This window comes from Sinocyclocheilus grahami, unplaced genomic scaffold (genome assembly GCF_001515645.1).
Source record: "Sinocyclocheilus grahami isolate Dianchi unplaced genomic scaffold, SAMN03320097.WGS_v1.1 scaffold1102.1, whole genome shotgun sequence".
Taxonomy (NCBI): Eukaryota; Metazoa; Chordata; class Actinopteri; order Cypriniformes; family Cyprinidae; genus Sinocyclocheilus; species Sinocyclocheilus grahami.
In genome coordinates, this window is record NW_015506281.1 from 3,411 (window position 1) to 15,910 (window position 12,500).

The following is a 12,500-nucleotide window of genomic DNA, read 5'->3' on the forward strand; positions in this document are numbered from 1 at the left end:
CGACTGCTTTATAAGTCGGCCCGGAGCGCCATTTAATCAAAATCTCCTTCAGCGAATCAGAGACGAGACCATCTCTTCTCTGACTCTGCGACGAAGCCGAGAAGCTCAGCCTGCTCTTCACTCCCGCCGTGGAATTGAGCCACGGTTAAGATGAGTGTGTCGCCTGTTTTGGGGTTTCCCCTGCGGCCATCCGGCGACAGAAAGCAGACGGTTAAGGTGAGTGTGTCGCCTCTCTGGGGGTTTCCCATGCAGAGGCGGCACTCACCGAGGCTTCATGTTCTCATTGTGAGAACATAAGTCTCGCCCGTCTTCGCTCGTGGATCGCCTTCTTCCACTCTGTTTTCCAAACTCCTTTCTCTCCCAAGAGGAAGAAGCAGCGGAACAGCAGGGCCATCTTCCTGGGCTCGAGTGATGTTGCGTCGGCCCAGCGCCCGCGCGCTTTACTCTCCCCGCAGCGCCTCATATCGCTGGTGTGCTTTGCACGTGAGGATCAGAGCCCCCTCGTCGGATGCGAGCGGCCTGGTTTCCTTCAGCGTGGTTGTCAACGACTCCATGTCCTTGACGGCATCTGAAGCTGACGAGTGGGCGTGTTACTTCTGATTCCCAGACAGGGAGTGTCCTTCCTGGGAACAGTTATAGACCCCGTACAAATGCGAGCTTGGATAATGCCGGAATGCTTCCTGACTATCCAGCGAGCGGCAGCGTCTTTCAGGCCGGGGACTCCGCATCCCCACAGGACATTTCAGAGGATGCTCTGCTTCATGGCAGCCGCCTCCTCAGTTATTCCCCTGGGCCTGCTACACATGCGGCCCCTTCAATACTGGCTAAAAGCCTGCGTTCCGTCCTATGCCAGGAGCCTGGGCCACGTTTATATCAGGGTAACCCATTGCTGCCTCAAAGCTGTGGCCCCTTGGACAACTTCTCGCCTGTTTCAGTCAGGCGTGCAGTTGGGAACGACCTCCAGAAGGAAGGTGGTCACGACAGATGCCTCCAGCTCAGGCTGGGGCACCCTGTAAGAGGGCAACCCGGCGTACGGCTCCTGGTCGACCCATGAGCGACGCCTGCATATCAACTGCCTCGAAATGATGGCTGTTTGACACACACACACACACACACACACACACACACACACACACACCACTAACACACGCACGCCGTCTCTATAGCGCTCGCGGTGTGCGGGTCTGCGTGCGGGGTAAAGGTGAAGTATTTGGTTATTCTGCTCGTCTTACTCTGTCTGGTGACCTCCATCCTGTAAAGCAGCGATCCTCACACAAACACACTCTGGAAGCTTTAACCCCCGCCACCGGAAGCAGTCTGCTGCGCTTCCGCTCGCTGTGTGGCCTGCAGGAGGCGCTCTTTCACGAGCCTGCGGTCACTGGGGGGACACGTGTGGACGCTGGATAGTGTCAGGATTTACATACATTATATCCAATAATTCATACATTGATATAAATTAAAATCCGCTCAAGCGATCTTTGCAGAAAGCATGCCTTCATCACAAGCGACTGATTGGTTCATCCTGCTCAGCGTTGACCAAATTAACAGCTAACTTTACTTTATATTGCATTAAAATACACACTGAACATTTTATATAGATGCATTATTATTTAAAACCAGTGGAGCAGGGATTCGGGGAATCTAAGTGATCGAGAATCAAATCAAACCAGCTTTTCGCCTAATTATTTAAAAAACATTTTAGTTAAGAGTCTTTGTGTGCTTATTTATATATTTATATTTATATACAAAGACTCTTACTTTTGTACTGAAAGGTGCTTAGGTCGTGTTTCTTGTCATGTAACTCAATTAGGCCTACGAACTTCACCACTAATACAGCTCATTTTCAGATGAACCTGTACAGGTTATGTTGTTCCATATGTGTTACATGTTATGCAGATTAATTGTTTAAATCAGAATCAGAAAGAGCTTTATTGCCAAGTGTGTTTGCACATACAAGGAATGAGTTATAGTGTCACAAGCTTCCAGTACACTGAGACAACAACACACAGATAATAAAAGTGAGATGTGAATAAAATACATATAAATATAGATAAACCACAAAAAAAGAATAATTTGTTTGTACAGGTAAGTGTACTATAGATAAAATAGAATAGGAATAGAATAAAAATAAGTTGTAGGGATGTACAAGGATGTAGGGTGATACATAAGTTTAAGACAGGAATAAAAAAAAAGGACATAGTATAAATAAAAGGACCATTGCATTTGTGAAAACATGAATGTTTTACATAAAAACAACCCTGAAAACACTTCCCTATCGAAAGGTCGTCATTGGATTGTATGGGGAAACTCCTGTTTACTCTGTGACTGAAGCCTGATTTGCTAACGTTTGTGTAGCTGCACAACAGTGACAGCCGCTTTCTGTGCGTGTGCGCTCAGAAAACCTTATATCAGAAGTTTAAACTAATATGGTTTAAAACGCATGATTTCAGCACAATAAACATGATGTTTTTAGCAGGTCCGAGCTGTAATGCCGCAGCTCTATTCTGGAAAAGGGGGCGGGGAGCAGCAGCTCATTTGCATTTAAAGAGACAGACCCAAAAACAGCATGTTTCTGTTTCCACTCAAAATAGGCATTTTCAAAATGATATAATAAATGATCTGTGGGGTATTTTGAGCGGAGACTTCACAGACACATTCTGGAGACACCAGAGACTTATATTACATATTGTAAAAAGGGGCATAATATGTCTCCTTTAAATGGACACCACATTTTTGGGCACAGAGAGAACTCCTCTCACTACGAGCGGTTCATGTGCAGGGCAGACTGAACCAGGGAGCAGATATGTTGTCAAGGCAGAGGTCGACCTCTTCGCCTCCGAAGACAACTATCACTACCCAATCTATTTCTCAAGACAGCGGAATGCTCTGGCCCACGATTGGCCCAACACCCATCTGCATGCCTTCCCTCCGATCACCCTGCTACCCCAGGTTATCAGGCGAGTCAGGGAAATGAAGTGCTCTCTCCTCCTCGTGGCCCCTCTCTGGAGGAACCAAGTCTGGTTCCCCGGAGTTGATCTAGCTGCTATCTGCAGCGCCGTGGTCAATACCACTGAGGAGAGACCCTCGGTCAACGGAGTAGGTGAATTGCAAGCCCTTTCTGTCAGTGCTTCCTGTCTTGAGTTTGGACCCAATGACTGTAAGGTCGTTCTTCAACCACGCAGCGATTATGTACAGAAGGTGCTCTCAACTCTGTTTAAAGCCCAGGTCATTTCCCTTTTAGCCCTCCCTGGCACGGATGGCGAACAAGGTCCAATCTTGTTGTGCCCTGTCCAGGCACTACGAGTTTACATTAAGCGCTCTGAGTCTTTTAGACAAAAAACAGCTTTTTGTAGGCCGCTCTAAGGGCTATCTCATTGGATAGTAGATGCTATAGCCCTGGCTTATACCTCAGCTAGCTTGCAATGCCCCATCATAACTGGCTTTTCAGAGACGACGACAACCAAAACAACGCTTCTCTGTGAGTAACTTTATATACTGTATTTATAAAGAATTATTATTGTTCATCAATGAGATATGAATGTACAAATATTAGTAATGATAATACAGCACATCAGAGTGAAACTGAAAGTGTGTGTGTGTGTGTGCAGGTTTAGCTAAATGGACAATGTAGGAAACCAGAAAATCCTTACTGTCCTGTAACCCAGATGATAGATGATTGAGAAAAATGTCCCATTTAACCTTGAATTAACCATATTTAATATTATTTTACATAATGTGTAGTGTTTTTGGTAGAAAACAATAGAAGTCTGTGGAAATTCCCCATTGAATATTTTATATCACGTGTGTGTGTGTTTGAGTAGGAAGCTGTTTCTCTTTCTCTTCTTTTGTGATCAGAGAGATATGAGTGTTTAAAATGAATAAACCGAAAGAGCCGATATGAGAAGAGAGACGAGGAGCTGACAGCTGGTGCTGAGACTGAAGTAAGACATGAACCTGCCTGAAGACACTCACAGGAGACGTACTGTGCTGTTATATGATCTGTGTGTGTGTGTGTGTGTGTGTGTGTGTGCTGGCAGAGTGAGATGGAGGTGCGGATCCCAGTGGAGCCGGAGCTCAGCGAGTCTGAGTCTGAGTCTGAGGAGGAGGTGACGGCTCTGTCTGAGTCTGAGTTCAGCTGTCACTGCTGCTACCAGGTTCTGGTGGACCCCACCACTCTCACCTGTGGACACAGCTTCTGCAGACACTGTCTGGCCAACTGGTGGGCCTCCGCTCTGCCCCGCGTCCGCACAGACTGCCCAGAATGCCGAGCGGTCTGGACCGGCTTTCCCAAAGTCAACATCCTGCTCCGGTGAGAGACGAGACATGTAGATATCATTACAGTTACTTAGTGATGTCCGGATCGCGAACGAATCATTTGATTTAACCGGTTCTTCTTAGTGAACCGGTCGAACCAGTTCACCAAATCAGACTGAATCGTTTGTAACGGTTCACATCTCCTTTAAGCACTAAACCACAAATTACTTAAGTTATTCACTTTTTAACATGCCTGACACTCCCTCTGATGCTCTGATGAGTTATTCAGTTGCTCCAACAGTACACTGATTGAACTGCTGTTAACTGACTGAAGTTATGATTACTAACTTTATATATCTGAATGTGTATTTTCATCCCGGCCCGGGACGATAGACTTGACATTACGTCATCGTGAATGACGTCATTACGTTAGGGCGTAAAATAACCAGTTTTCCCATCACTACAGTTACTGTTACAGTTATTATAGGTTAGTTTGTGGTGCGAACGGGCCTTAAACGGGTCATTAACTGAGAAACTAAAATTCCCTTGATCTTTTGACATATAAGAGATCATTGTACTATAAAAGCATCCTGTAAGTTTCAGAACTCAAAACTTCATCAGTAATCTAAAAACTTATATTGAAGGCAGTCTGCCAAAGCGACAGCTTGTGGAATGTTCTAATGTAATAGTGTGGATAAGCACCGCCTCCACAGAAGAAGATCAGCGCCTGCTTCTACATCACTGCCTGTTTAGCCCCGCCCACCGATTCTACATCACTGCCTGTTTAGCCCCGCCCACCGATTCTACATCATTGTTTGTTGATTTTGATTGCTTCTATTGTCCTCATTTGTAAGTCACTTTGGATAAACGCATCTGCTAAATGACTAAATGTAAATGTAAATGTCTGTTTAGCCCCGCCTACCGATTCTACAGCACTGTCTGTTTAGCCCCGCCCATTGGTCTGCAGTCCGCCACGCCGATTCAAACAGCGTTCTGATGAGGGGGTTAAAAACAGGACAGAAAATAGCCTATTACTTCTAAATTATGATGTTTGATGTAAAAATCTTGATAACATTATAAGTAGACCTCAGAGAACAGTACAAAATAAAAAACAAAGGCAGTTCATGACCCCTTTAATTTAGATACCTGCATGTCCAAACACTTACTAACAGAGTTAAGTTTGGTCCTGGTCACTGAATGATGTTCATGTTCTCAGTCAGACACACAATGAAGCAGCCTCTGTGTGTGTGTGTGTGTGTGTGTGTGTGTCAGGGATGCGGTGGAGAAGCTGTTTCCCGCAGTCGTGAGCCGACGGAAGCAGGCCATCCTGAGTGATCCGGGGTTCTGTCGTGTTCTCCAGGCCTTCCAGCAGCAGGGGAAGAGACAGCCCCCTCGTGCAGCTCCGCCACAGAACCCACCGCCGATCAACATCAGAGAGTTTTACTCTGGAGTTGTGACGACGCTGACCTTCATGACTGTGAGTGACACACACACACTCTTATACACACACTGAGGATGAGTTGTTGCACTGCATCATCACTGTGTGTGTGTGTGTGTGTGTGTGTAGATGGTGGTGTTAATGTTGCGTGTGTACAGTACCAGCACCAGTCATGAGGTGCTGCTCAGTAAACCGCTCAGCAGGTGGAGCGCTGATGATGTCACTCTGTGGGTGGAGCATCTGGGCATCTGGACCAATCAGTATAAAGAAACCTTCCGCAGGGAACAGATCAACGGCAGGTAACACTCACACACACAGAGCATTTCTCAGTCCTGGAGACCCACAGCACTGCACATTCCTCAGTGATCATCAGTGACCTGTGACGTGTGTGTGTGTGTGTGTGTGTGTGTGTGTGTGTTAGGTTACTGTCTGCTCTCAGCGATGACAAACTGTCTGCGGCTCCGTTCAGCATCGAGAATCAGTCTCACAGACAGATCATCCTGGAGGAACTGCACAAACTCAAAGAAACCTCAGTCTCACTGAACCTCTGGCAGTACAAGGTGAGTGTGTGTGAGTGTGTGTGTTTCAGCACACAGCACTATTAAATCACGGTTCTCCCAGAGCTGTCAGGTGTCTCTGTATGTTCTGTGTGTGTGTTGACCACAGTGACTCTCGCTGTTAATCATCATGCGTGTCTGCAGGATCTGTATTTAGGGAAGACTCTGTTCCTGTTGATCAGTCTGAGGAACTTCCCTCGTCTGACGCTGCTCTACCTGTTCCTGTTCGATTATGAAGACACGTTTCTGCCCTTCATTCACACCAGCTGCCCGGCGACACCAGACGCTCCCACTGACACACCGCTGGTAATTGTCTCTATAGATATAATCAACCACATTAAAGGAAAAGTTTCATAGTTCTACATCATTTTAAATTTGATTGTCATTCACAAAGCTGCATGGGATTGTAGTTATTTCCCGCATTAAAGCTGTGACGTTCACAGTCTTGTATCTTTGTCTTTTCACCTGATTTTCAAACACTTTTTTTGCTGCCAATCAGAGTTTGTAATGTTGTGAATCTCTGCGTATCGGGTTGGTTTGGTTCGGTTCGGTTCATGGCTTATAACACTATAACAGAGCTTTTTAATAAATCACTTTGGGATAATTACTAACAGAACCGACGCTGCTGTAAAAGTGGGTGGGCACTAATGCACCCTGTGCCGCATCAGGATTGGCCGAGCTGGAGTCAGTGGGCGGAGTTTCTGCTGATGTACTTCCTGCTGCCCTATCAGCTGCTGTCTGCCTTCGCCTGGCACTGGATGAGTGTTCATTACTGGACAGCAGGTTTCATCATCGCTCACGCCGTGTTACTGACGGTGCTGGATGTGTGTTTCTACAGGACGCTGTGGAAGAGAGGGAGGATGAGGTACACACACACACACACACACACACACGATTCATGCTCCATGTGAGGTTTTTAACACATACATTGAGTCTGAGATTGATTTCTGTGTGTGTGGTGATTGCAGGACTCTCCCTAAGTTAGTTTGGCTTCAGATGTTTGCAGTGCTGTTCAACACGTCTCTGTTTGTGCTGCCGTGGCCCCTGATGCCTCTGTTCATCATTAACACTGAGATCTACTTCCAGCTGTATTTGAGCCCCTTCCTCACTGCAGTGCTGGTGAAACGAACACTCCTGCCTGCAAACACACAGCACAGGCCCTGACACACACATTATACATCTGACACACTTTCATCATGTTTGTTAGGTGACTCGCATTGCATTCATGCTACACATTTGATCAGTTCATGTATTCTCTGGGAATCGAACCCATGACCTTGGCGTTGCGAGCGCTGTGAGCCACTGTTTGAGCCACAGGGACGCCACAAACACAGCTTGGTCATGCTGGGACTTTACATTCACAATCACCTCTCTGCTTTTACTGTATATTATAATCAGTTTCATAGTATCGTCAGATGTTTCAGTTTCATGCTTTTAAGTGTGAAAATAAGTATTTTTATAAATTGATTTCATGACTGTAATAAACAGAGGATAATATATATTTAAAGTATATATTTAATAAAAACCGGTGGTTGTGTGACTCATTTTCATATTAGATAAAACTCCATTTAGAATAGAAATATCATGTATATGAAAACAAATGTGCACTGCAATAAGAAACACCTTACAAACTCTTACAAAATGTAAAGCTTATTATATTTACTTGAATTAAAAGCTTAATAGGAATTGTCAAAATATAGTTGTTTTCATATAATGCATTACATTTTTTTAGACATTTTTTTTTAGAAGTAATTAAAACTCCCTGAATGGCAGCAGGTAAATGTAAAACATTAAAATAAAGCACAGGAAACTGAATTAAAGCGTGAGAACCTCCTAATGGACAGCTGTGCAAATAATATTATTTTAATATTGTTATTATTTTACTGTCGTTTGGCAGTAAATCATGAAAATCATGAAAAAGACACTCGAAACTTCATTAATAACCGTCCGGTCCATAGACATTGACTAATTGAGTGTTTTGTTGATTTTAGTGTGAATGTAAATATAAACATTACATTAAGATATCAGATGATCTGCACTACGGATGAAAAAATCTGCAGATATTCACTGCTGGGCTACATACATAGCCTACAGGAGACAACTGAATTAGTGTTTTTGAAAAATGTATAATACACATTAACATTACACATTTAACTAGCGAGTTAAAAAATTTATAATACACATATTTGGATCAAATGGACAATGTAATGATACATGGTCTACACTGTAGACTAATTATACTCACTGTAGGTTTTCATATATACAGGAGATTCAACTCTGTGACTGTTCTTGAATGGCCCAGCCAGAGCCCTGACTTAAACCCCATTGAGCATCTCTGGAGAGACCTAAAAATTGCTGTCCACCAACGTTTACCATCCAACCTGACAGAACTGGAGAGGATCTGCCAGGAGGAATGGCAGAGGATCCCCAAATCCAGGTGTGAAAAACTTGTTGCATCTTTCCCAAAAAGACTCATGGCTGTATTAGATCAAAAGGGTGCTTCTACTAAATACTGAGCAAGTATTATATATAATGAGCAAAGTGTGTAAATTAATGAGGAAAAAAATTAACTTAAATGATTTTAGCAAATGGCTGCAATATAACAAAGAGTGAAAAATTTAAGGGGGTCTGAATACTTTCCGTACCCACTGTATATATATGTTGTTGTGAATTTATATATATATACATTCAGATGTTAACCATATTTAGCCCATCAGACATACAGTGTAATCATATGGACATTAAATAATCTTTTTTTTTTTATTTATGCTTAAGTATTCACTATTGGTTGTCATACAGTCAAGTCAAGTCAAGTCACCTTTATTTATACAGCACTTTTAACAATACAGATTGTGTCAAAGCACTTTACAGCATTAATTAGGAAAATAGTGTGTCAGTAATGCAGAAGGACAATAGTAAACACTAAATTCAGTTAAAGACAGTTCATCATTGTATTCAGTGATGTCATCATCCAGCTCAGTTCAGTTTAAATAGTATCTTTGCAATAATTTGCAATCAAGTCAACGATATCGCTGGAAATGAAGTGTCCCCAACTAAGCAAGCCAGAGGAACCTAAACTCCATCGGTGACAGAATGGAGAAAAAACCTTGGGAGACACCAGGCTCAGTCGGGGGCCAGTTCTCCTCTGACCAGATGAACCAGCAGTTCAATTCCAGGCTGCAGCAAAGTCAGATTGTGCAGAGGACTCATCTGGTTCCTGTGGTCTTGTTCCGGTGGTCGTCTGAGACGAGGTCTTTACAGGGGATCTGTCTCTGGGCTCATCTAGTTGTCCTGGTCTCCGCTGTCTTTCAGGGCTGTGAAGGTCCTCTCTAGGTGCTGATCCACCATCTGGTCTGGATACGTACTGGATCCGGGTGACTGCAGTGACCATCTGATCTGGATACAGACTGGATCTGGGGGCTTAGGTGACCTCGGAATAAGAGAGAAACGGACTAATATTAGCGTAGATTCCATTCTTATAACGATGTAGCAAGTACATCGGGTGTTATGGGAAGTGTTCCCGGTTCCGGTTGACCTAATTAATGCAGCCTAACAATCCTTTAATGGATTTGAATATTAGAAATGTGAAAGTGTGTTATGTGTAAGAGATTTTAAAATCTATACGATATTTAATAGGGAGCCAGTGCAGTGTATCCTTACAGATAATGGACTACCATAGAAAGAACTGAGCCACTTAAGGGAATGATACGGCACTGCTGGCCTTCTTATGGCCCGGACAAAATGGATGTAAGCCTGAAGTGGCCCACATGTAAAATAGCAAAAATGGCCCAAATGTATCAAATCACATGTGGGCCTCTGTAGGTAAAGATGTGGTGCTCACGGCAATGTGTAATCTGAATGTGACCCTAAAGTGGCCCATGTGGAGCCAACCAAATGTGGGCCACCTTTGACAAAATTGTGGCACAATCAACAAAGGCTAATCAGGGTGTAAACCAAATGTGGTCCACATATGTTTCAGCAAATTAAACATATGTGAAATTAAGCAAATTTCAGGTACATTAAACCGTATCTGGGCCAGTTTTGGCAAAGATGTGGCACAGTGAGCACTGCATGGCTAATGTGGCTGTGAGCCTAAAGTGGTTCACATATAATATGACAAATATTACCCAAATAATTAATAATATTTTGGGCCACTTTGGCCAAATATACGGCACAGTCAGCATTGGCTAATCAGTGTGTAAGCCAACTTGTCCCACATTTGACACGGCAAATATGCCCCATATATTATACCACTTCTGGATGTAACACTTGACACTGGCTAACTGAAATGGAAGCTTGAAATTGTAAATAAGGCCTAATAGAATTGGGCTACTTTTAGTAGGATACAACACAGTTAACTGATGCAGGGTGATCTGGATGTGAGTCTTAAGAAGGCTTTTAATGACAGGGTTTTTTAAATATGTGTACTGTGCAGCATCAAAACAGAAGTGCACTATAATAATTGTACTCTTACCATCACGGTTTCTGTTCATTTGGACTTTATTTTCCTTTTGCACGTTTCCCTTGTTGTGTTGATTGTATTATTCTGTTCAGGGGCCTGTTCCATAAAACAAGTTTACACAGTGTAAGTTTACGCCGTTAAACCTCACAGAAGAAGAAGAAACACCCTTCTCCCGCGGGCCGCTTTCTCAATCACGATCTGGAGACATGTGAACGCTACATAGTGCCATTATTTCCATATATTAAATCCAATGATTTATACACGAGCTATATATTAAAATCTGCTACATAATTAAATAGAAAACATCCAGTCATCACAAGTGACTGTGATTGGTTCATCCTGCTCAGCGCAGACAAAATTAACAGGCGATTTTAATTTACATTAGCTACATTAAAATACAAATATTAAAATAATTATTATTTAAAAGCGGTGATCCAGTCGAGCAGGGATTCGGTGAATCAAAATGATCGAGAATCAAATCAAACCAGATCCGTTCTAACGGTCAGAGAGCTAAACTTCTAATATCTGACTACTGTTTACGACTGAAATGTTAAATGATTATGCAGTTATATCCAGTGATACAAACTATTCCACTTTTGTCCAAGTGTGTCGTTTTGAATTGAAAATAGCCTGTATTATTCATGTAGGCCTGACAACTAAGCACTTTTTTCAGTATACAATTAAGAGTGTTTGTGTGCTTTGCATTGCATTTGTGAAAACAAACTTCTGCTTTTCTGGGCAGTTTTCACAACTGTAAACTTATAATACTTATTTAAAATTTGAGCGGCGGGTCGGAATTCCCGAAAAATGTCTGCCACGTCCTTGAAAATAAATACATAAATAAAAAATAAATAGCATGAAGAAAACTTTTAAAACTTAATTAATAATTGTTTTAAAAAATCAAAACGATTCGCTGTTTCGAAGCGCTCGACACACTCCAATCTGGCGACACCTGCTGGTCAAAACATGAAAAATGAAACGAGAACTCAGGCCAAATATGTGTAATATACACCAGAAGCCAATGTTTTAATGACAGTGTAATCTATTACAAATAGTTAAATACCATTAAAAATGAGGGTTCTGTAAAATGTGTGTTCTTTTGTTAAAGTGTAGTGCTTGTTTAGATAAATTAGAAACTATTAAATATCAATATACTTTTTAGTTATACATGCATAAGTATTACAATGAATTAAATGAACACAAAATTGATCTAAATCAACCTTGTTCAGACAAGAGCTTAAAAGCACACAGTGAAAATAACAGAGCCAGTAATATAGACTGTATTAATATCATAACTGGCTTTTCAGAGACGACGACAACCAAAACAACGCTTCTCTGTGAGTAACTTTATATGCTGTATTTAATAAGAATTATTATTGTTCATCAATGAGATATGAATGTACAAATATTAGTAATGATAATACAGCACATCAGAGTGAAACTGAAAGTGTGTGTGTGTGTGTGCAGGTTTAGCTAAATGGACAATGTAGGAAACCAGAAAATCCTTACTGTCCTGTAACCCAGATGATAGATGATTGAGAAAAATGTCCCATTTAACCTTGAATTAACCATATTTAATATTATTTTACATAATGTGTAGTGTTTCTTGGTAGAAAAACAATAGAAGTCAATGGAAAGTCCCCATTTTATATCACGTGTGTGTGTGTGTTTGAGTAGGAAGCTGCTGTGCTGAAGTGAAGGAGTTTCTCTTTCTCTTCTTTTGTGATCAGAGAGATATGAGTGTTTAAAATGAATACACCGAAAGAGCCGATATGAGAAAAGGAGAGAC

At 42.3% G+C, this 12,500-nt stretch overlaps 1 protein-coding gene across 1 annotated transcript in view; it reads left to right on the forward strand.

Annotated features, from left to right (window-relative positions):
• The first annotated feature begins 3,887 nt into the window (after positions 1-3,887).
• LOC107566826 (bifunctional apoptosis regulator-like) overlaps positions 3,888-12,500 on the forward strand; it is a 14,012-nt gene continuing 5,399 nt past the window's right edge. The window contains exons 1-3 of the mRNA XM_016252372.1: positions 3,888-3,941; positions 4,038-4,309; positions 5,527-5,668. Coding sequence (XP_016107858.1) covers positions 4,044-4,309; positions 5,527-5,668 — 408 coding nt within the window. The 5' untranslated portion in view covers positions 3,888-3,941; positions 4,038-4,043. The remainder of the gene's footprint in view (positions 3,942-4,037; positions 4,310-5,526; positions 5,669-12,500) is intronic.